Source organism: Podarcis tiliguerta, assembly GCF_965153285.1.
Source record: "Podarcis tiliguerta genome assembly, chromosome: 3".
Lineage (NCBI taxonomy): Eukaryota > Metazoa > Chordata > Lepidosauria > Squamata > Lacertidae > Podarcis > Podarcis tiliguerta.
In genome coordinates, this window is record NC_139536.1 from 114,165,394 (window position 1) to 114,190,806 (window position 25,413).

The window sequence follows — 25,413 nt, forward strand, 5'->3', positions numbered from 1 at the left end:
AGCGCTAGATATTCTGAACATATCCAAAACTGGTAAGAAAACACATACATCATGCATAATTTCAACACAATGCTTTGGATCAGGTAGGGTGAGTCAAGCAGTTTGTTATGTAGATCTAATTCTAGTTATCAGACTTTTAAAAAAAATTATGTTAATGTTTCATGGCAAAAATTATTGTTGTCATGTTTGTTCCAAATGGGAATGGAATGAAAAATAGCAATATTTTATCAGAAATACCTCTAGAGCAGACCTGCACAACTTGCCAGTAGGTATGGGCCAAAATAAAAGTATTTTTTCTTGTCATTCTTGCTTTCTCTGCCTCTCTATCTCTACCTCCCCCCCCCCTTTCGTTCTTGGTGTCCCTACGGTCTACTTGGACTTCTTGTTTCTTCTTTTGGGGGGGGGGGCAACCTCAACTGTGATGGGGAGGTGGGAATCTTCCAGCTGGTTGGTTTAGGGGCCTGCAGGTTTTCCTTCTTCGTGGCTCAACGTCTCGGCGCCCCTCCGCGGCCCCCTCTTTGGCACGGCCACCATGGCATTCACAGCTTCCAGTGGTGGGTCCTTTGGGTGCCATGTTTCTCCCCTGCCCTGCTGATCTGTCAGGGTGCTTATGGAAGGTCTGTGGAGGGCTCAGCTGGAGGCAGAAGGAAGCTTCCTTTGGGGAGCACTGCTGCCGTTTCCCAGGGGATGACCTCAGTTTGGTAGGGAGTTTTCCTGTTGGCTAGCACATGGCTGCATCTAGGGCTTTTCTCTCAGCAGCCTTCCCTCCAAGTTTTCCCCCTTCCTTCCTTCCTTGTTGGGGCTCAGGAAGGATTCACGAGGAGGGCTAGTGTTGTGCAGCAAGGGGGCTTTTCTAGGCCCTGTTTTTGACGGGGAAGCGCGAGGTGCGTGAGGCACAGCTGCTTCTGCCTCAAGGGGAGAGCGCGAGCTGCCTGCAACGAGAGAGGGGTAGGGTGGGCAACAGGGAGGCTGGGCAAGATGAGTGTTCATCTCCCCATTAGGGCCAGGCGGGCATGGACAAAGCATTTTTCACAAGCTGCACAAAATCCTTTGGAAGGTTGCAAGTGGCCCATGTACGCTGTGTAGGCCTGCTCTAGAGGCATGTTCTGCAAAATTTAGTAGTTTGCATACTCCTATAGAAAGAAGCAAGTCTGATCATCCTACTGTTTGGATACCCTTTTTTGGTTTTAAACACAAGAGATGTAAACCGACAAAATAAGTGGCATCAATTATACTTTTTGTTTATGTTCAAAATCTCAATTAAAGTAGATTATAGATCACTTCCTCCAATCACTTGTTCTTTTTCCAATCATGTAGAATTTAACAGGACTAGGAAAGATAATCTATATCTAAATGCAGGAGAGGGGAAAACATTCAAGGATAGAAAGTGTTATTTTTTAAAACTCTGGCACGTCTTTCAAATGCACAAGAGGGTTAAAACCAATAGGGAAAGGATTAAAATCTTTGCATGTGATTTCTATAAGTATCACAAGGCCTTAAAACTGAAAAGGGCAAATTCGGAAGAAGAGGTATAGGAAAATAACCATTTTAATCTACTGGAAGCTGTTATTTAGGTATATTGTATGGTCAGGACAGCTCATTCGCTATAGATTATTAGAAAGTGTTGAGGCAGGAGAACTCACTACAGCCTTTTGCAGGTGTGAGCCTCCTCTCTGTTGGCAGTCAGCCAGAGATCTAGCTATGAGACTCTTCAGGCATGAGGGCAAGACCTCAAGGCAGGGTGGAGTGGGGACGTTGGTGCACTATACAAGTTGTCAAGAGAAAAAACAGTCCACCCATCCCAAACTAATGAGCTCTGAACAGGCATATGCCCAGAGCCCTTTGATGGTGGCATCAATGCCACAAAACGTTATTATTTTTTACCTGGAACTGATCAGTTGTACATATATTCATCTCTGGTGATGCAAGTGGAGTCTGTCCTATGGAAGCTATTTTCTCTGCAGCAGATATTGGTTTCAGGGGTTCCTTTGTAGGCTCTAACATACCCTAGAAATTAAGACATCACAGAATCTGCTCAAATACCACCCTTTAGGAAAAACAAAAATTAGTCAAACCCCAAAGAAACAAACAATTATTCTTCCAACAATAATGCTGGATTCACTTTTGTATATTCCCCTGATTGACTACTTAGCATTATTATTTAAAGTTTACTTTTATAATTCATGTTAAAGAAATGACAAAAAGCCACTCTTAATTTGTTTTAGGAACAAAATACTGCAGTATAGCACTTTTTTATTTTCTAACCAAATTTACTGTATTACATAACTGTTTTTGATATTACTGTAGTTCACAGCTATTTGATCTTCAAACCAAGAGAAAACACCGGAGTATTGGACAATGATTTTATAAATTTGTTAGTATCAGTATCAAACTTTATTTTGGTCACAGACCAGCATAAGATAAAACAAACAGATAAACTAAACACATAAGACTTAAAACAGATGAGGGATAAAAACTAATAATTAAAATATGATTATACCATACATAACTTAAAAAGATAAAAAAGGACAAACGGTTGAAAGCGACTATAAGGGAGGGAACATAAAGGAATTTGTTACCCATTTCTGCCCAGCCACAGTCAAAGTGTGTGATATTAGTGCCTCTAAATATAGTTTAACAAAATTAAGATCTATCTAGTTTGCTAAGATGTTAAGTAACAACCGAAATACTTATCATTCTTTTTATGGACTATAAAACATGCTGTAGGTATTATAACAAATCTACAATTACTTCTGACAAGAAAGTTTAGATAATTCTAGGCTTTCTAAGGAAACTGCCTAAAACAGTTAAAAAACTTACCAATCCTGCTGCATACATGGGCACTATAACAGGTTGCTTCTTGTTACCTGTAAAGAGCTAAGACAAAAGAAATTTCCATCTGATTAGACTGAAACATTTTATTTGTGAAGTTCAGTTATCCTCAAGACTCATTTTTGGGTCAATGGTTAGTTATTTTCATGCAGTATCTTTGGGTTGCAGTCAATGTCATGTGAGCTGTGTTCTACTCATGACATGAGACTATCCCTTCCTCATCTGCCCCCAGAATCCCACTCACCCCCGCTTTGAAGAGTCCCTGACTATTTGATGCAGCATTTAGTATTAATTGCTGCTTATCATGATTTTTAGACATATTCTCAAATTTAGAAATAATTGTTTTAGCATAACGGCTACTATATAAAATTACATGGACAATTTTAAATTGTTTGTCATTTTTGTCTGTCACACAAGAGTAACAGATTTTGGGCAACTGATAGAATAAATACATTTTAATATAAACAACAACATTCTTAGGAATAATATCGGCACACTTATTTTGTGTACCAAATGGAAGAAATTGTTGGTTAGTTGGCTTTGCGGATAACTCACGATGTTCCTTGTGTCGATTCCCAGAGAGCAGAGGAGTTTTTTGTTGCTGAGGGAGCCACCCCACTGATATTTCAATCCATATGCATCGTGGATATCCTGAAGCTCTGTCCACACATCTAGCAGTTCCCTACATAGTCAGTTATACATCAAGTGAAACAGTGAAGAGGGGGAAATGCTAGAACTCAGCAGCTTTAACCACTTCATTCTGCATCTTTAAATGACTGGCATATAACAACATTCCCATTAAACACAAGCCCAAACAACCAAACCTCTAGGGAGATAACAGTGGTATAAGGTTCTCAGAACAATTATTTTTCTAACTTATAATTAGAAAACAATGTCTGTAGCAAACAGAATGATGTCTACTTGGAATTCAACATATTAATAAAGAATATAACTGTAAGTAATAAGCCACATCCTATTTAACTACCTCATTTGCACATCACTTAAAGTACCAAGTAGATTATTCCGAGGCAGCAAAAGCAGTCACTAAAAACTAACCACATTGAACTATGCTTTTAAAAAGAAAACAAAATGCAAGCAGTAACTAAAAATCCATTGATGTTTGCAGCCATTAGAAGATTACTGCTATACACCCTCAGAAAACATCACTGAAAGCTTGCATGCTTCTGTGTATCTATCACATTTAAAAATGGTCCATACCTTTGTGACAAGGTCTCCTCTGTCCTCCCAGGTTTATTACCCATTTCCAACAAGAGATTTAAAGGAGCAATCTCTTCTTCCATTTCAGAGACAGTTACAGGAGGAAAACAGGCTTCAAATATTCGTTCTAGACGACTTAGCAGCTTTGTCTGCATCAGAACAGACAAAACCAACTTGTTGAAAATTATGCAAATTACTGCTTTAAAAGTCAGGGGAATATGAAATTACAAACTTTTGATATTATTTCCTAAGCACAGATCAAACAAAACAAGCAAGCAAATAAATGGATATAGCTTTGGGAAGTAACTATTCAGTGGGCCTCAATTCCACTCACAAGTGCCCTACTGCTTTCTGGTGAGGGCAACAAGACAAACCCCTGTTTCTTTCTCCAGTCTGGAGGTGCAGCTCATCTCTGGAATGAAGAATGAATATTTCATTTTGGTGCTGTGAAGACACTCCTGTTGGGGTGGCAGCCCAGCACCAAAGCAATCTCTCCCTCTACATTTCAAGCTAGAGAATCGTGCAAGTGAGTTCCCATACTTTGTAGAAGTTCCCTGCTCCCTTTTCCAACTCCCAAATCAGAGTTGAGAAGGGCCCGTCCCCTAACCTGGCACAGATATGAACTGCAAAGTCAAGGACAAGGAGACACACAGGATCCTGCCAAACACAAATTTTTGCTCAATGACTTTGGCCATTCAGGTTCTGTGGATGCATGTGAGTGTAAACTACACTTTCAATTTCCACAGAATCAACTTGCACTAAAATTAGTTTATTAAGCTTGGATGTGTTTCCCCCCTAGATTGTTGTATTTGGTGTTTTAATGTAAAGTGCTTTGAGATTTGTTCTATAAAATATAAAGCTGTATTGAACTAATAATAATAGAAATAATAATTATTATTAACAACAACAACAATCTCAGCAGCCTTTGTGCTTTGCCTCTTTCCTGTTTTTACTCCTGCCTTAAATTGATTTCAGGAGAGTTGTTGGCCTCAACACTTTAGTCAGATATAGGGGACATACAAACATCCTTTGCTCATGAAATCACGTTACGTCTGTGAGGAAAGGTTAAAGATGAAAATGCATTGAGTTTCAAAGAGAAAAATCATATCAATATCTTTAGAAGGGCTGATAACTTTAACCACTTAATTGGAAATACAATGCTACAAAGTTACCCCTTTAAAGATTCCACATTAAGATTTTTATTTTGCTTTTAAGAATCCCATCTAGCTTTTGTGTCAAAGCAGCAAACTTCAAACATGCACTGTGCAAAGGCCAAATTTTCATAGATGATCACACTGTGCACGGAATTAGCATGACAGAAAGCAATCACAAGTTAACTGTTCTGCATGCTTTACACTACAGTAACTATTGGGTAAACTATGTATGCCTGAGACAAAGCAGCTGGCATGCTCTATGAGGCACTGCATTTTGCTCAGAACATGGATGTCATACAGTCACCATGTCAACACTGACTTTCATCAGTTCTCTCAGTGACGATCACAGTTCCTATTTGCACACAACTGTCTAAAGTAGTATATAAACAGCATTTCACACTGCTTGAAAACATCACGTCTCAGCAGCCCTTCAGTAACTTCAGTGTCCCAATACAATACGGGATAGCCACATGAAGTTGGACTCTCAGATTTGACAGCAGCTGATCAATTGCTTTGAAAGAAGAAAAATAAAATTGGGTCACCCCTGCCCCAAAATTGGTGACCAGAACCATTAAAGAGGGCTGTGATGACTCACTGATGAGTAGGTATGCATACCCTTTGGGGGAGAAGCATGCCTGCATGCCCGTTGCAGTTAAGCAAGGCCAGCCCATACCAAGGCATCTTTGTCCCTTATGGTTTGTTGGTGGGGGAGTGATCAATCTGACCATTCAGGGTCTACACGCAGAGAACAGCTTTAGGTTGCTGAAGGGTCATGGCCTGCAAGTGGGTTGCAAGTGCAAATCGGATGCAGGTTTCAGTGCTTCTGCCCTGTCAGAATGCTCCAGTGAGGTGCACTGACATCTTTGTTCATGCCACTGCTGCCTGCCAGCCACTTACTTTTTTAAAGGAAGGCTGGGGAGGAAAGGAGTGGTGAGGCTTTCCCCACATGCTCAGGATGCTGTTGCTGCCAGCCAGGTACAGCTGGTGGCAGGAGCTCCCTTTGCCCCTTTTCTGACAGGTCTGGGTTTTTTCCCCTCAAGCAATGTGTGTTTGTGATTGAGAACAGAATGTATGCACAATTGTTGGTGAGATACATATTGGTGGTGTGTGTGTGCATGTGAAAGAAAGGGATGTGTATGTATGTGAGTACAATGAGGACAAGAGATGCACTTGGGCAGAGAAGGAGAGGTTTGTGTGGTGTGGGGGGGTATGTATGCACATGGGCAGAGAGGGAGGCATATACTGTACGTGCTTCTGTGTATGTGATATATAGAAACATATGAAAGAGGGGGGTATGCGTGTAGGTGGTCTGTATGTATATGGGGAGTGCATGTGTGTGCTCTATTTGCACGCAAGAATAATGTGGCCACCTTTTATATTTTCCTAGTACAAGGGAATGCTTCCTGTTATTAGAAAGTAGCAGAAAGAAGTGTGGGTGTCTGTATAGAAAATCTATATTGTTTGAGCTCTACAATGAGGAACAGCAGGACATAGTTGACCTCCCATAGTAAGCATGAGGTGGGTTTGGATTTTTGCAGCAAGCGGGAAGCATCAGCAATTACTGCTCTCTCTAATTTTGTCTTGTGCCTAACCACCTTGGTTTTAATTCTTAAAAGCTCCAAGAATAAAACAACACCTGTAAAATAAACACTTAAATTTTTAATGTATTTTTAATTTTTATTAACTTTTAAAAATTAAACCCCTTAAATAAAAAGTTAATCGCAAATTCAACATAGATAGGGGGATGGGGCACAGGAAGGAGGAGGATGGGGAGCAATTTTAAAATTGACTACGATATGAGGAGTACTGGAAGCCCAAAATTCAGGAAACAATAAAGCAATGGGTCATCATACTGAATAAATTTGGACATGTGTGTCACTATACCAAAAAGGTTGGGAATCTCTGGCTTAATGGATACTTACTGGCAAGCTGTATACAGGACTTTCTTAAATGTTTATGTGTGTTAAATGAATAAATTGTTGGTAATTAATTATGTAGTGTTATGTTGCAGTGATACTGTATATCTTATTATGCATTGTTATTATTGTATTACTGCATTAAGACTTTAATTTTTGTGTGAACTGTTTTTTAGGACAGATTTACTTCTGGAAAATGTGGTATAAAAATAAAATGACAATGATAAATGGGACTTATTTTATTGATTAGTACTAAATAGCATAGAACTATACCCACAGAACTCAGTTAAGCACAAACACAAAACACTTTAACTTGTTGGAAGTTGGAAGTTTAGATGCAACTCAGGTTTGCATGGATTAAGACAGATAGAGTAAGGGATCACCAGCTTCTCACACTATCCCTGTGTCTTTCTCTCTATGCTGACCTCCCTCTCTCTTTGAAGTTTAGACTGCTATGTCTTAGGTTGCATCCTTTTTACAATTTCCTGCTCCTCCTTGTATATTTAATTCTGGCTCTTGAGTTGAGAGGTCTGAGAACCAGCGTTAGGAAACTGAGATATGAAAACCAGGAGCTAAATGGCACCTTAAACCTAGGTTATGGGTGGAGCAATGGAATGTCTAGGCACGCTTTTTTATAACGAGAATACAGAGCTGAAAATGAATGAACTGCAACTAAAATATTATGTTCATTTTTCACATGCTCTAGTCCTTCCCCTGACCACCCCCTATTCTTAAGAGGGTCTTCAAAAGGGAGCTGGAAGTTGGGATGCAGAAAAAATTCCTCCTTTCCTTCCACTCTGCAGTTTTAAACTGAAATCTAGGCACAGTACTGCGCTCAGTGCTCAGAAACTGCACCCACTAATGAAATTCCCTGTTACAAAATGCATCTAGAACAAAGGGAGTTTTTAACATTGCTGAGAACTATTTTATACCAAGTCTCAGTCTGAATACTTTTCAATGAAAGGTGTGCTCTAAGCAAAGATTTATTTAACTAAAGTTTAATTCGGCAGCTACATATAAACTCTATATGCTAACATAACTGAGTATGAAAGTTATAGATCTTCTCTTAAAGCGCAATTAACACCTGATTATATTAGAAATGGCATTACTTTCGGCAGAACTGGAGGGGAAAAAATCAGTCAAGGCCCATTTGCAAAAGAATTAATGAACTGGAGACTATATCACAAGGTTGGAATGGATTCCTCCTCTTTTTAGCATCAAACGCTCTGAGAATTTTGTGATAGCACAGAATTTTTCTGTGTTTCTACTTCCTGGTTAGTCATAATGACGCTGGCTAAAAACATACGGTTTTCCTGCCATGGGTTGCTTTTGATCAGGGGAACAGCTACCAGCAAAGAAGCTGATAAATATGATACAGAGTTAAACATTTCTCTCAGATTAGCATTACTCAATCATGATAATTATGGTCCCAGCATAGAACTCCATTTATATAAGTGAATATAAAAAAATATAAAGAAGCTATCTATCTTTTGCCTAAAAGTAAGTAACTCTCTTGCACAGAATTCTTCATGTTGTTGGACAATAATCCCCATCACCCCAGTCAGCTTAGCAAATTGTCATTTTTCTTACGTAAACAACTTCAGATATTTCTGAAAGCAGCATATAGATGTTTTAATAAGTAAAAATAAATTACATTCATCATTTGGATTAATTTAAATCTAATTGAATGGTAAACATTTCAGACTTCCTGCATCACTATCGATTGACCTATTTGTCAGGATAACCAAACAGAAGGCCTACTGTATTTTTAACACTATTGATCAAAAACTGAGGTTTTAATTTAAAATTGCTCTGACACCTTTGCAAGGAGGAAGTTAAAACCAATGATATGAAGAGGCGGCCAGCCAGCCGTAGTGAAATATGATCTGGTCTCAAATGCCAATTCACAGATTTGGTTTGCCAACATTCAGAGTCATATTCAGCTGGATGAAACTTTCTACTCATTGCCAGCAACTTCTGCTTATTATTATTAATTAAATTTATATACCACCCTATATCCAAGGATCATGAGGCAGTTTACAGTATTATTTTTTTTAAAAAAACTTAGCATAATAACAAACAAAACAATAACTCCTGGCCCCCCAACAACAGTTTTAAACACCAAAGATTGTTTAATTAGCCAAAGCTCTGGGTGAAAAGTAATGTTTTCACATGGAGCCTAAGGGTATGTAATGAAGAAGTTGGTGAGCCTCCTTGGGGGAGAGCATTCTGCAAATAGGGAGTCGTTATAGAAAAGGCCCATTTTCATGTTGTCACCCTCTGGAACTCTTGGGGAGGGAACACACCAAGAAGGGCTTCCGATGATGTTGCAGGATCTGGGTTAGCTCATATGGGGAGAGGAACTCCTTTAGGTATTGAAATCCCGAACTGTTTAAGGCTTTATATGTCAAAACCTTCATGCTACATATAGCAGCAGAAATACTCAACCGGTGAGAAGGAGACCTCAGGGATTTTTGCAGCTTCCATGAGGGGTGTGTGTGTATGACAGAACTGGTTTTAAACAGTCTTTCATGTCTGAAACATGACTTTCAGCTATATAAATTATGTACAAAAGTGCCTATATTACTATGCTAATGGAACACATGAAAATTGAAATTCCCATTAAAACGGCTTGGATCCAAAATGTGTATCCTGTTAGCAGAAAACCTCTTCTACTACTGGTTTTTGAGAGAATAGTGACCCTAAATCCAAGCTTTTGTGGAAAACTTTGCACTTGCAGCCAGCACATTTCCTATTCACAATGTCTCTTGAGATTAACACAACCTTAATCCAATTTCCTCTTCAGATTCAGTTCTATAGCTTGCTTCTACCTTGAATGGCTCTCATGTAGACGCTTGATTAAACTTTAAGCTGCATAACCTCTATCTGCTATGCTTTCAAAACTTGGCTAGTTTTTAAAATGAAAGAGCATTCTTATCTGTATATGACAAAAAAGTAAATCACAAATTATCAAATGTTCTTCCGTCAAATGAGGAGGATTGTCTGGTTACAGAGCAGTTGGGACTGCAAGAAGCTTTGTATGTGTGTGTTGCACCAACAGCACAGAAAGTCCAACTGGGCTGAAACTGTCTTTGCCACCCAAAATTCTAATTATTTAATGCAGACAACAGGACCAGAAAGATTTATCACCTGTGCTACATGTGTGCCCAAGTATACCTAAAATAAGTGTTCTTGGAAAATCACAGTAGTGGTGCAATCTGGGAGTAAACCAACTCAACATAGTAGTTATGATTCAAAGCGGACCCGCTAGGTTTCCCACACCAGCCCCTCTCCTTCTGTTGGATTTTATGCTCCACCCCTAGAGCTGCTGCTGAGGTTGTGGGGTTCACCAGAGTTAATGCAGAAAATAGCTTTTCTGCTTAAGAGGCATTTGTTGCCCTGTGAGGAATTGCAGCTGGAAAGGAAAATAGGCAACATCCCCCTGCTCAATGCATGTGCATGCTGAGGCACTTTCAAAGAGCCTCAAGCTTAAAGGGAATTTTGCTGGTAGGACTAACGCCCACGTAAACATGCATAGTATTGGAATGCAAAAGTAAGAGGTAAAATGAAGTGTGTGCATTTTACATAATAAAGCAAATTGTAAAAGCAAACCATAAGCATCAGTAGCAAAGTGTGGTAGTTACCCGAGCTGAAGCCGGCAAGTCCTGCAACTTCCCACTACTGGTTCCGTGCAAAGATGCTACAGAAACACTGTTAGGTGTATGAGTCACTGAATGTTCATCATCAAAAGTTGTGCCTGTCCTATCTGATGGCCACACATCTTTTCTGGGATGAGGTTCCACCACCTGCTCATCTTCAAAAGCAGCCCACAAGCAGCTCTCTTTTTGCTCAGCCTCAAAAGCATTCCACTCTGTAGCTTGGTTACAACCAGCAGAACTGAAGGCTGAAAACTCATCAGAGTCTGGAAACCTTTTTACCCCTAAGCCAAAGTCTCCAAACTCACTATCATTTCCATTTTCCAATTCTGCAAGAGGCTGAACTGTCATGCTAGAACCAGCATCATCTGTGCAACATTCATCCTTGTTTGAAATCTCTTTTGATTGAGGAGTTCCCTTTGATGATCGCTGATGAACATTACTTCTATCTGTGAAGTCACCACATGCATTACTTCTTTTACTGATGTCTTCAGAAGGGCTTTGAAAGTGTTCTTGGCTGGCAGAAACTTGAGTAAAAGCAAGGGATCCATTGCTGACTGTGCCAAAGTCACCAAAATCATCTTCATTTAAACCACTGCATGATGCATGCCCAATGCCACTTTCACCATTCTTAACTATTTCAGAATCATATATGTTCTCTTCTGTAGGATGAGAGCCAAGACTTTGAACTCCACCTACATTAAGGCTTAATGTATCTGCATTATCATTGGTCCTTAAAAAGGTATGTTCTTTACTATTTCCAGTGTCACACTCCTCTCTTCCTCCAACACTTTCAGTTGTGCCTACTGAATTCACAGTTGTGTGTATGGAAGAAATAAAGGCATTGTGTTCTAGTGATGTGCAGTCCTCTTTAGCCTTGAAGTCTTCATTGTTCGCTAAATTATTTTTTGAAATGCAAATCTGTCCATATTCACAGCTTCGATCTGAAGTTTCTTTCTTCATAGATTCCCCCTCACCATTTATAATATTGCTTTCCTGTACACAAAACACTTCTTTTTCACTAGAATTTGTGCATATTTTATTTCCTGTTTCATCAACCAGGCTTGTTTGTTTATTTGAGAACGTGGCAAAGTCTGCAAAATCCTCTGCTGTGGTGGGTATAGACTCCAAACTTAATTCAGAGCTATTAGTGCTAATTATTTTTAATCCCTTTGAGTCACTGATACCATCTGTATCTTCAGCTTCCTGAGAATTTGCCGTGTCCAGTGCTGCAAAACCATTTGTTAGAACTTCTGGACATGGCTGTTTCTCACCATTACAGCTGTCTACTTGGTGGTCCTGACTTGGAACTTTCATATCAGTCCTAATAATTTCAGAGTATGACGACTCTAATTTTCCAGTTCTCGTAACTTCTTCTGCATAAATATCATCAAGTGAAGTACCCAAACTTCTACACTCACATTTTTCTTTGTTACTATCAAGAGGAAACTCTTTAACAGTAGTAAAAGGTATAATGCCATCTACACTGCCTGAGTAATCAGAGTTACATGAAGGTTTATGTTCTTCCTTTGAACTGGAGTAATCTGATGCAAAGTCAAAGGCTCCAGTACTTCCAGCATCGGAAAACCCACCAAAATCACCAAACTCATCTTCATCCTCCTCCTCTGCTCCGTTATCTAGTGGTGGTGGTGATGAAGAATACATTCGGATGATATCTGGTTCCATGGTTCAGTCTTTTATGAAGGTTACTTTGCACCTACAAGAAAAAAGGGGGAAATTACTTCAACATGCTGAGTTCAAAATGCTGTCAACTATAACATAAGAGAAACCTGGAAACAATTTACTGTATTTTACAATATGCAATGAACACTTCACTTTAATTGTTCATCTTAACATCCAGTCTGAAGATGCTATCAAAAGAACATGCCTCTGCCCCAAATTTCTTATTGATGAACCACAAATTCCATTCGTATGCGACTTGCCCTAACTACATGGGACATAATTTATCAATTCTCAGATAAGCTACCTACAATAGGTTTCATTCAATTATTTTATTTATAATATTCAAAGACTTACGATACTACAAGTGGGTCAAAGTGTTGCAGTATATTCCTGGTGTGTGCTGAATCCGTGGCTGAGAGGGTTGGGGAGAAACATAAGTTACCAATAAATACACACTTGGGTATTACTTCATGTGCCAAATGTTTGAAGACTAAAAATTGCAACCGTTCTGCATGCAAGTTAATGGCACTTGCGGCTTCTGCATACAACTATAACTGAGTGCTTTTTTTGATCTGGGAGGAAGCCTAAGGGGACAATTTAAGATCTTTGCTGCAACCCAAGAGATAAGGGGTATTTTTGGTAGCCTCACCATCTGACCAGCAGTATTACAGTGGACTACTACTGATCGCTGAAGAATTGATGCTTTTGAATTACGGTGCTGGAGGAGACTGCAAGAAGATCAAACCTACCCATTCTTAAGGAAATTAGCCCTGAGTGCTCACTGGAAGGACAGATCCTGAAGCTGAGGCTCCAATACTTTGGCCACTTCAGGAGAAGAGAAGACTCCCTGGAAAAGACCCTGATGTTGGGAAAGATTGAGGGCACAAGGAGAAGGGTACGACAGAGGACGAGATGGTTGGACAGTGTTCTCGAAGCTAACATGAGTTTGCCCAAACTGTGGGAGGCAGTGGAAGACAGGAGTGTCTGGCGTGCTCTGTTCCATGGGGACATGAAGAGTCGGACACGACTAAACAACTACTACTACTACAAGCTATTATCTCTCAGTACAGCCCTCCATCCTGCAATAGGGGTATAACAATCAAGCGTACTGCAAGTTGTTGTATACTAGTATCTCAGCCCAACCTGCAACGACAGATAAAATTAAAGCTACAGCAGCTCCAAAGTGTTATCCACTATTAGCTTCAGTTCAACCTTTACTGTGCAAAGATAATATATTTGCACTCAGTGAAGTTTATAGTTTTGCCACTACCTTCCTTGTACACATGGGTGGTAGTGCTTTGCCTATAATGGCAGGCACGCTCCTGCTGAAGCTGGAAAAAGTCAAGATACATGCAACAGAAGCCCAGATTGTTTTTACTATTGCTGGAGCAGCACACATGGCTCGTACAAAAATAATGTTGGAGTACATGGTGTTAAAAATGAGAATTTTGTAAGAAAGCAAACAAGGCTGCCATATTGTTTTGCCGTAACCTGTTAAAGCAGAAGTTACTTAATTTTTATATTACAGTATACACGTATCTGTTTCCTAACATTCCATCTTCCTCTCCCAGGTTCTTGTCACTGACTGTGTTTGCAAGTTAACAATAAGCCAGACGTTCTGGAGGATACCACAGCTGAAGCCCTTCCTTAGAAGTGCGCAATGACAACAATAGATCTGTGGTGTTACTTTTGACTATGAAGCCTAAAAAGTTTAGGCCCTATATACAGTCATACCTCGGGTTGAATACGGAGCGCGTTACTTCCGGGTTTCGCCGCTTGCGCATGCGCAGACGTGCCGTTGCTAGTTCAGTTTACCTCTAGATGCAAACGGGGCTCCGGAACAGATCCCGTTCGTATCTAGAGGTACCACTGTATAAACAAAAGCAACTCATTCCCCGTGTCCTTCTTACTTAATAAGGTTACTATAACAGCAGTAAAAAATCATTGGTATACCTCATTCAGATAATGAAATCATGTAGAGCAAGAGTTCTCCCTTCTCCTGCCAATTATGACAATTAGTGCAATATGTTGTCTGTACAAAGGATTTCTAGTGAGTATGCAGCACATTTCATTTCATTTCAAAGCATTTAATATACTTTCAATACTAGAGCCAACCCCTTGACAAATAAAATGTATACAAAGGACAAAGAAAAACTGTTTAAAATTCAAACCACCCTGCCCTGTTCTGCAAGTCACAATGACCCAGGACTCCTGAATGTTATAATTTTGTGTTCTCCTCAGAAATGCTTTGCAACACTAGAGTTCTCTTGGAATTCACTGAGTTATGCTATTTAAACATGGTTAACTTGAATCTCTAGCCCCAAATATATTAATGTTAATCAGAGCTTCTTATTATTAATGACTTCATCCAATAATAATTCAACCTGAAGAAAATTTCATATACTAAGTCAGCAAAAGATGCATCTATAATAGAGCTAAAGCAAACTCACAACTTAAAGTACCCCCCCATCTTTTTCTACTTGTTCAAATGTTTTCCTTACAGGAGTTATGTAATAAGCATTACAATTACTCATAACAACAAAAGTGCCTGTCTTTGAAGTGAAAGCTACTTGTAAACAAGTTTACTCATATGCCTTCAAAAGCCAAGAGCTAAACATAATCACAAGTGAAATTCTTCTCCAACCCCCCTTCATCCCTACCCTCATCTCAATACTATAATAGACTTCCTGGATTCTGGAATACACTTCTTTTTATATAATATTTTGTATTGGTTTTTACATTTTTTCAAACACAACAACATTATTATGTAACACCATATACATTTGGCTACATAAGCCTGAGGTCCCCCCCCCCACGGGAATGGTTTTCAAGCTTATTTTCTAATCCTGCATTTAATTGTATTTTTTTATTATTAAATCTACTTTTATTTTAAAAATTAAACCAATCTTAATAATAAAGGATAATTTATCCTTACAAAACTTCTTGTAACCCTACTAATGATGTCAATTGTTGACAGCTGTCTTTCAAATACAACATAAATTTATTCCAGTCTTTCAGGAAAGTCTGGTCCTGCTGGTTCTGAATTTTCCCAGTCAATTTTGCCAATTTGGCATAGTCTAATAATTTCATCTGCCACTCTTCTTTGGTTGGTAATTCTTCTTGCTTCCATCCCTGGGCTAATAGTATTCTCGCTGCAGTTGTTGCATATAAAAACAATGTTTTATCCTGCTTACAGATTTCTCTTCCTATGATACCTCATAGAAAGGCTTCCTTTTTTTGTAATGTATATTTCAACATTTTTTAAAGTTCATTATATATCATTTCCCAAAACGCCTTTACTTTCTTACAAACCCACCACATATGATAAAAGGTACCTTCTTTTCCAACATTATTTGTTCTATACATTTTTGCTAATTTTACTGGCATTATATACCATCTGTACATCATTTTCATTACATTTTCTTTAAGCGAACTCAGGCCGTAAAATTTATTCCGTCTTTCCATAATCTTACCCAATCTTTTAACTGTATATTATAACCAATATCTTTTGCCCAATGAATCATAACAGATTTAACCTCTTCATCTTTTACATGCCAATCCAGAAGTACCGTATTTTTCGCCCTATAGGACGCACTTTTTCACCTCCAAAAATGAAGGGGAAATGTGTGTGCGTCCTATGGGGGGAATGCAGGGGTGCACACCGACCCCTCTCGCTCTCCACGCTTCAGGAAGCTATCTGCAAGCCTTGCGCGCCTGGCGGGAGGTCCCGCTGGGCGCGCGAGGCTTGGGGCGGCAGCCTGCAGCCAGAAGCACAGGGCATCCTCCGGAGGATGCCCCGTGCTTCGGACAGGTGTGCGCAAGCCTTGCGCGCCCGGCGGGAGGTCCCGCTGGGCGCGCGAGGCTTGGGCGGCAGCCTGCAGCCCGAAGCACGAGGCGCCCTCCGGAGGATGCCCCGTGCTTTGGGCAGGTGTCTGCAAGCCTTGCGCGCCTGGCGGGATGTCCCGCCGGGCACGCAAGGCTTGGGGTGGCAGCCTGTTCTGGGGGCTGGGGTCGGGGGACGCTCGGGCTTCCCCCGCCCCAGCCCTGCGGCTGGGGAATAAATTTTTAAAATTCATTCCCCCCCCCCAAAAAATGAAGTGCGTCCTATGGGCCTGTGCGCCTTATAGGGTGAAAAATACGGTAGCTTATACATCTTTGACAATACTTTTACTTTATTACTCAATAAATCTAATTCAAACCTGGATATTGTATATTCAAATCCATTTTTCATAGAATCATAGAATCATAGAATCATAGAATCATAGAGTTGGAAGAGACCACAAGGGTCATCGAGTCCAACCCCCTGCCAAGCAGGAAACACCATCAGAGCACTCCTGACATATGGTTGTCAAGCCTCTGCTTAAAGACCTCCAAAGAAGGAGACTCCACCACACTCCTTGGCAGCAAATTCCACTGTCGAACAGCTCTTACTGTCAGGAAGTTCTTCCTAATGTTTAGGTGGAATCTTCTTTCTTGTAGTTTGTATCCATTGCTCCGTGTCCGCTTCTCTGGAGCAGCAGAAAACAACCTTTCTCCCTCCTCTATGTGACATCCTTTTATATATTTGAACATGGCTATCATATCACCCCTTAACCTCCTCTTCTCCAGGCTAAACATGCCCAGCTCCCTTAGCCGATCCTCATAAGGCATTGTTTCTTTTTCTTTTTGTCCTCTCTAAACATTTCATTTATTTGACGATAATGCAACCAATCATTTACCAATTTTTTTAATTTCCTCATATTGCCTTAATTTCCACTGATTACAGTGGTGCCCCGCAAGACGAATGCCTCGCAAGACAGAAAACCCACTAGACGAAAGGGTTTTCCGTTTTTCGATGCGCTTCGCAGGACGAATTTCTCTATGTGCTTGCTTTGCAAGACGAAAATGTCTTGCGATTTTTTTCCGCTCCTCACCCCCTTTTTCTAAGGCACTAAGCTGCTAATAGCCTTTTAGCAGCTAATCTGCTAATCCCTTAAGCCTTTAATAGCCGTTAATAGCTGCTAAACCGCTAATAGGGTTGCTTCGCAAGACGAAAAAACCGCTAGACGAGGAGACTCGCGGAATGGATTCTTTTCGTCTTGCGAGGCACCACTGTACCTCTTTCAATCAGCAAATCACCATGTGGCCCTGTCCCGTCCCCCCCATATTTAACTTTTTTACAGTTGTAGCCTCTAACGGGGACAGCCACCATGGTGTTTTGCATTCTAATAAATTCTTATATCCATTCCACACCTCATATAGTGATTTTTGAATTATGTGGTTCAGAATTGGAATACACTTCTAGCATACATGTAGCCTGCTTATATGGCCCACTTGAATCAACAGGTCAAGTTATAAATTTAATTTGCTTACTATATTTTTATATTTCTACTTATAAAGTACTGGGAGCTCACACTCTCAAAGACATAGAATCATAGGCTTGTAGAGCTTGTAGACTGCAATGGTCTTCTGGTCCAGCCCCCTGCCAGGCAAGGATCTTTTGCCCAACACGGGGCTTGAAACCACGACCCATTGAGAACCTGTTCAGACAACTATGGAAACATAAATTTGAGCACAACTACATCTTCAGTGTTTTTAAAGAAACTATATGAAATGTTTCTACTTTGGGGAAGGGCGGGGAGTTAAGAATATGAGAAGCAGCTGTTGCTATGGTTTAAGGGTTGAACTAAACCAGGTTTCTGGCAGCTTCACATTTTTCTTCTTAATGAAAGGTAATGGAATTTGTCCTTGACTATTCAACCTCTAAATTGTTGCTCGGGCATATTTATTTATTTAGCCATTTCACATGAAAACTGCACATAACTACCAGAAACAATCCTTATCTCTCTAAAGCATTGAAATGTTTTTCTTCTGGACAGCTCTCATTTCTTCACACTCAATAATAAATGGAAATAGCTACTGCAAGGAAATTTCACTGTGCAAATCCATTCAGAACAGCTCAAAGGCATATAACACAAAGGTATCCTTGATTTAAAAGTCGCTTTCCATATGCAATACATATTACTTCTTGACTTAAACATTAATTTGCTTTAATTACCTATACCAGATAAACATTATATTTCACAAATGTTTCAGAAAAACTTAAATAGAAATATTTTGCTGTGCTCATCTCCTAGTATTTTTGCATAAAATACTACCACAATCAAGATCATGAGAGCAAGTGCAAGGGGCTTCCCCTCTTCAGTCCCCTGTGTTAGAAACTCAGGTATACAAGCTAGGCGCATAATGGCACCTTGAATCTAGGTTGTGGTCACCACATCAGAATGTCTATTTGCCAGGACTAAATAACTCTTGGGGTCCCTATGTTCTATGATCTCAACTACATTGTTTGACTATAGAAATATAGAGATATATTGCTCTTACAATAATTCACTTGTCCCTGTATGCAGGGAGAAACACACACGGTGGAAATAGTATTAACCATCGAGTAAGGCAGAGGTTTTTGAACTGTGATTGCCAACCGGGTACCCATAAGTCTCCAATGTCACAACTGGACTCATGCCAGTAGTAAAACACACCTGGCTAATTTCAAACACTGTCAGCCCCTCCCCTTTCTAAATCTGCTATGGAGGTCTGTCAACCCTCCAGAGCAACTGATGGGATACAAGGAGCTGAAGAGGGAGTGAGATAGTGCAGAAGAAGGGAAGTATGCTCAATATTAACCATTAATTATTTCAGTTTAGGTATATTAAAATTGCAAGTCTTATCAGTAACCTAACCTAAAATCTGATATTCTTAAAGTTATCTTTTGTAAAGTTTCATTCACTAGTTTTCAGATGAGCTTTACATAATTTATTCTCTTGCATTAACACTCTAGTGGAAACATAGCCAACCAAGATCAAACTTCAATACTTATCAAATGTATCCACGCAAATACACCTCAATCACAGACAGGTATGCATATGAGTTCTTGCAGCTATTTCCTATACAGTAGAATTTCTGTGCCCTAAACAGCTTTAAAGCAGAAGCATCTTGGCATCAGAAATTGAGGCATCAGAAATAGACTGAAGGGGTCCAAGTGTGTACAAACTTTTGCTGGAACTCAGACTCAAAATCACAGTCCACAGAACTGCTTATCCTTACACTACCCATGAGACAAAATCCTATTATTATTATTATTCCCAAAGGTCTCAGGGCAGTTCACTTTGGTCTTTTCCAACAACAATTCTCACCAGTCCTCCAGGGGAGAGAGTGGATGGGGAACAGAGAAGGGGGAGAAGCAAGGTTTGCTGAGGGATCGAGAGGCGAGAAATTTGAGCCTGGTCCTCCCAATGGCTAATTTTCGCAACAAAATTTGGCAAAAAAGGCGCACGTTAGTAAATACGGTACTTCATGTTGATGGGTTAAAACAGTTTTCTTTGACAGACATCAAGGCTTAAAATTTACTTCTCAATTTACTAAGTTTTAGATTGATGAGTGATATACACATACAAAGAAACAAGTCATGCTGTTCTTAGCCTAGCCAGCATAAGCTTACCTCATCTATAATGTATCACTAGATTCTATCTAAACCATCACTGTATAAACTCGAAGTGTTGAAATCATTACCACTGTCCTCCAGTCACTTGTAATGGAAACATGAACACAGGATATTACATTTCTTTAGCAGTTGTCTGCTTCAGTTCAACAACGCTCCATTTTAAAGTGGAACATCTTGTGGAATTATAGCCACACAAACTCCATCCAGGCAGAGCCCATGGCAATATGCAACTGGCAGGAATCGATAGCCAATTTTGCTTTTATGATAATTATTCCCCCCAAGTAACTGCTGTAGAAGAAAACTTCTACCAATGAATGTGAGCAAATGATCCTAATAGGCAACATTGTCCTGCGATATAGAAAAATATCGGACTGTAAGTGTAGCTGAAAAAAAGAGAAAAACAAAACCCTTTTATTTTATTTGCAAGGGATAGAAATCAGTGTACCATATACAAAAATATGGGGCAGCTACCTATACAAAAGTATCGGGCAGTATCCAATAGGGCTGAGCGACGTTAGATTTTCAACATCGTGATTTATCATCAGCCAAACATCACGGATTGGTGATAAACCATGATACTGAACAAGCTGCACTGGCTCTAGCCTGGGAGGAGCAGGGGAAAACTGCCTCAGCTCTCACCAGTCTGCTACTCACCTGCGGTTCCTTTAAACTTCTCCACTGGAGAGTGGATAGCAGCGGTGGAAAAGGGTGACAGAGCCCACACCTCCTCAGTTGAGCAGCCATGCTCCTGCTCCTGCTTGCATATAAGCAGGAGCAGGAGTCTCTTAGCTGGGGGGAGGCACTTTAATGGAGTCTCCACCACACCGCTGGCTTGTGTGAGCTGGTGGTGGTTTGGGGGCTCCATAAAACTGCTTGGCTGAGGCAAGGGCAGTGGCGTGCTCCTCAGCCAAACAGTTTAAAGAAACTGAGAGAGGAAGAAGCTGTATCGGTCTCTCGCAGATGCAGCTTCTTTCTCCCTCTGCTAGTATGAGGGCAGACTGCGATGGCGGTTTCAGATGGTGGTTTCATTCAGCAGTACATCACTGGTGAAACCTCTGCCTCTCCTGAGTCCCTCTGTCTGCAGCGCCCGTCTACAGCTTGTTTCTCCTTCAGCGCGCTGGGCACTGGAGGCAGATGGACTCAGGAGCTGTGATGGCTTCACCAGCAATATACCGTACCTTCAGCAACAGTTAATTGGGAGTACTTGGCTCAGGGCAAATACACCTGTTGTTATGTCTAGGTTCAAGGACATTGGGAGTTGAGTTGAGATAAAGGCAACTTGCTCTCAGTTTGGAGCAGGCAGTTGCACTCTGAAGTGAGAAGTGAGAGAAATCTGCAGTGAGAGAACAGCAAGGTGGTGGGTAGAACAAAGTGAAAGAATTCTGTTTTTGTACATAATCCGTCTATCTTTCAATAAAAACTATCAGTTTTCAACCGCAGATGCTTCTGTTACTGTGCTCGACCTGCTCAACAGTCAACAGCTGAGTGAAGCTGTCATTACGGTCTGCCCCTCACACCAGTCCTGGGTGAGATGTCAATATAACTCCCAGGCCTAGTACCCAACTAAACTGCTCCACAGGCACAAGTACTTTGGGCTGCACAATGGAACTTCCCCTCGCTATCACTTAAATCAGCAACAGAGGGTTGGGGAAAGCCCCTGAACATATTTAGGGGATATGCAGAAAGAGAAAAGGAAGTTCTGTTGTGAAGTCAAAAGTTATTGTGGTAGCAGAACTGTTTAGCTGGATACTGCCCATTACCTTGGCAGTAGTCAGACACAGAAGCTTAATAAATAGAGACATCCCATGTGCACCCAAGACAGACAAAAGAAAGCACTTTTTCACACTGCACATAATGATGTTATGGCCCCCAACTTGGATGGCTATGATTTATCTCCACTGTCAGAGGCAGTAGGCCATTCAGGAACAGATGATGGGAATCACAAGTTGGGAAAGTGCTTTTATGCTCACATCCTGCTTGTCCCACAGGCACCTGATTGGGCACTATGGGGGCAGGATGCTATAGCTGATGCACCTGTTGGCCTGCTCTAGAAGGGCTCTTTGTATTATCAGAATGCCGGAATGGAAAAACTAAATTCAACCTATCTCTGCCCTATAGTATGAAAGAGAAGGAAAAAGCTTAGAATTTTGTAGGTTTTCTCCCTTCTCTTGATGTTCCCTTGCCAATGCCTGTTTGGCATTGGGAACTGAAAGCAGTGCACAGTCTTCACTAACTTTTGAATAAAGAACCAGTGTAGTCCAGAGTGCCGCAGTCCACTATGTCTGGATGGAGGGTCAAGCCATAAGGGCCAAATGGTCCCATGTGGAAACTTTCTTCTTGGAAAACTGAGTTTCACATCATATGGGCATGTGCTTAACTGCAAATGCTTAAGATTTACTTAAGCACAATAAATTAAAAATGCCACTTGAGCCATCAGAGAAGTATCCAAGAACAAATTGTAAGCACTATCTCAGGTAATGTGAAACAATTATGGGGGATATTTATCTTGATTCTCACTGTATCTATTTTTATTCTATGTTGTTTTTCAAAAGTACTTTCAATGCTTCTATTGATAAAATTATTCTGCTGTATTCTGTTATTATATGGACTGTGAGCTATCTTGAAAGAACCCTTGCCCTGAAAGGCATTTAAAATAAAAATCTCTAAAATAAATACATTTGTGGAAATTAATCCTAATAAGAGAGGTTGTGTGTGCTCAAAAGCTTCTCCTTTCTCTTTTAAACAAAAACCCTACAGTATTACGACAGTGAATACTGTCTTAAACACACTATTAAGTAGCTGTTTATATAAACAAATAGCAATAGGTATTACATTAAAGAAAACAAGCCACCTAGGACAAAGTCACATTAGTGTTATGTCAGCCTCACGGCCCAATGGCATGCCATGTGCTCTGGAGTGTCCTTACCTATTTTAAATATTAAAGCCTTCTTACACATTATTCATGCTGGAACTTTTCTATTGTTGACCAGGAAGCATCCATTTCACTTTCACATGCCTCTAAATTAGAGATTAGTTTTGTCATATTAAAAAAGTTAGTCATAATTTGGTTGTTACACCTACACTATGGCAATATTTATTACATTCCCCATACTCCAACTTTGGTCACAAATTAAGGTTTTAGAACAAACAATACAGTATAAATAATGCCTGATCTCTTATAGCAAGTTCATATGTGAATTCTTTCTGCCACAGTAACTAAATATTTGTGTTTCTCTCTCTCTCTGTGTGTGTGTGTGTTAGATAGAAATAGCATGTTAAAAAAAAAAAACTCAGGATGGTGAGAAAAGAAGAACCTAGACAAGCTTTTCAAAACCCCAACAATGAATTATTGTTGTCAACAAAATTGTAAAGTGTACTTCACAGGAAATTTGATTGTTAGACAGCCATGTTGTTCTCCACCAAGAGACACTAACTATTTTCCTTTGTTTACAGTGGTGAGAAATATCAAAATGTCATGTTTTAGCCCAAGTAGAAACTTACCTAAATCAAAATCTTAAGGAACAATGAACTGAAGTAAGATATAAATGTCATTTAATGGACTGGAGTAAAGAGATAAAAGCCATTCAAACTTAACAGTGGTTGTACTTTAAAAACAATACTACCCTGAAAACTGGAACACCCAGTCATTACAGTTTTATAATATTCCATTATGCTCTTCAGGGCTCATTATCACAAAAGCCAATTAAAGCACCAGATTGAAATGAAGTTATTCAAGTCACAACATAAAAAGGGGCTAATACATAAGGAAAGTTATCTGAACTAGGAGTCTCAAGAGTGCCAACAATATCTTTGTGGTTTCTTTCCCCTAACTCTGAAAAGGAATGGAGGAGGGGGAGAGAAATGGTCCCTCACTGAGGGGAAAAGGAAATTGTTTCATTGTCTTACCTCCTCTTTCTCCCACCACCTTCTCTCACATTTTTAACTTTGCAGAGAGAGGGGGTATATCTGTGTGTGTGTGTGTCCCCCTCAAGCAACTGAGGGGAAAAGTAAGTGTTTAAATACCTTGCCTCTACTTTCTTAAACCACACAGCCCCGCCGCCTCCTCTCGTGTTTTTCCCAAGCCAACCCAACCCAACAGGACACGATCCCCACAGAGGGCGAGAAGTTGCAAAGTTCTCCCCACCCCGCAGACGCTTCCTTTTCATGGCGAGCGGCCCCTTTATTTCAATGGGAGACCCTCGGGCCCGCGTTTCGTAGGACGACGGGAGGGGCCCCGTTTCCATGGAGAAGCCGGCCTGGTAAATAAGGCGGAGGGGGGTTAAGAAGAGACCAGAGAAGCGAGGAGGAAAGAGGCCGCTTCCCGCCCTCAGAAAGTGCGGGGTGGTCGGCGGACGCCGCCGGGCTGGGAGGCTCCGCCTTACCTTTCCGGCTGCCGAGCCCCGGAGTGACGGCGACGGCGGAAGCAGCGGCATTTCTTACCTCAGGCCTCCTGCAGGGGCAGCTGGGCCGGGCATGGCCAGGCCAGACGGGGCTCGGAGGGTTACTCGGGGCCTCCCGCGGCAACCGCCATCAGGGCGAATCCATCTGGAACTGCCCCCCGCCTCCTTCACTCCAGAGATGCCCCCCCCCCGCGACAAGAAGCGTCTTGGTCCAGCCCAACTCCCACTTAGTCCATTGTCTCCCGGCATGCAGCGCGAGAGAAACGTCCCTAGGTTCTTCGCCCGGCGTCGTCTGCTGCTGCTGCTACCGCCGCCGCCACGGTCAGAACCGCCACATCCTCTTTCTCGCGTCACTTCCGGCGGCGGTTAAGGCCTCCGCCCGACGCGCTCTTCTCGACGCCTTTCCGGTATACAGTTCAAAGTCCAACGCTTTTGCCGTCAGGCGGTCAAAGGGCACGATGGTCCCGCCAGTGGCGGCTTTCCATTGTTGTTGTTTTATCCCCGCCCCCCCCCCCAATTTTTAAATTATTTTTCCAATTTATAACAAAAAAGACATCAAAAACAAACAAACAAGCATTTATCCTTGCTATAATGATTCCACTTTTGTTAACATTGTTAAGTGACTTCCTCAGACCTCACCTGGAGTACTGTGTCCAGTTCTGGGCACCACAGTTCAAGAAGGACACTGACAAACTGGAACGTGTCCAGAGGAGGGCAACCAAAATGGTCAAAGGCCTGGAAACGATGCCTTATGAGGAACGGCTAAGGGAGCTGGGCATGTTTAGCCTGGAGAAGAGGAGGTTAAGGGGGGATATGATAGCCATGTTCAAATATATAAAAGGATGTCACATAGAGGAGGGAGAAAGGTTGTTTTCTGCTGCTCCAGAAAAGCGGACACGGAGCAATGGATCCAAACTACAAGAAAGAAGATTCCACCTAAACATTAGGAAGAACTTCCTGACAGTAAGAGCTGTTCGACAGTGGAATTTGCTGCCAAGGAGTGTGGTGGAGTCTCCTTCTTTGGAGGTCTTTAAGCAGAGGCTTGACAACCATATGTCAGGAGTGCTCTGATGG

At 41.0% G+C, this 25,413-nt stretch overlaps 1 protein-coding gene across 3 annotated transcripts in view; it reads right to left on the reverse strand.

Moving 5' to 3' along the window:
• AFTPH (aftiphilin) overlaps positions 1–24,811 on the reverse strand; it is a 42,802-nt gene extending 17,991 nt beyond the window's left edge. For all 3 annotated transcript variants that reach the window (XR_014509975.1, XM_083435312.1, XM_083435311.1), the window contains exons 1-6: positions 24,380–24,811; positions 10,765–12,493; positions 4,051–4,199; positions 3,388–3,514; positions 2,821–2,877; positions 1,885–2,007 (exon numbers count right to left, since the gene is read on the reverse strand). Coding sequence is in view for 2 of the 3 variants with exons in the window: in XM_083435312.1 (XP_083291438.1) it covers positions 1,885–2,007; positions 2,821–2,877; positions 3,388–3,514; positions 4,051–4,199; positions 10,765–12,462 (2,154 nt within the window). In the remaining variant the exon portion in view is untranslated. The remainder of the gene's footprint in view (positions 1–1,884; positions 2,008–2,820; positions 2,878–3,387; positions 3,515–4,050; positions 4,200–10,764; positions 12,494–24,379) is intronic.
• Positions 24,812–25,413: the final 602 nt, after the last annotated feature.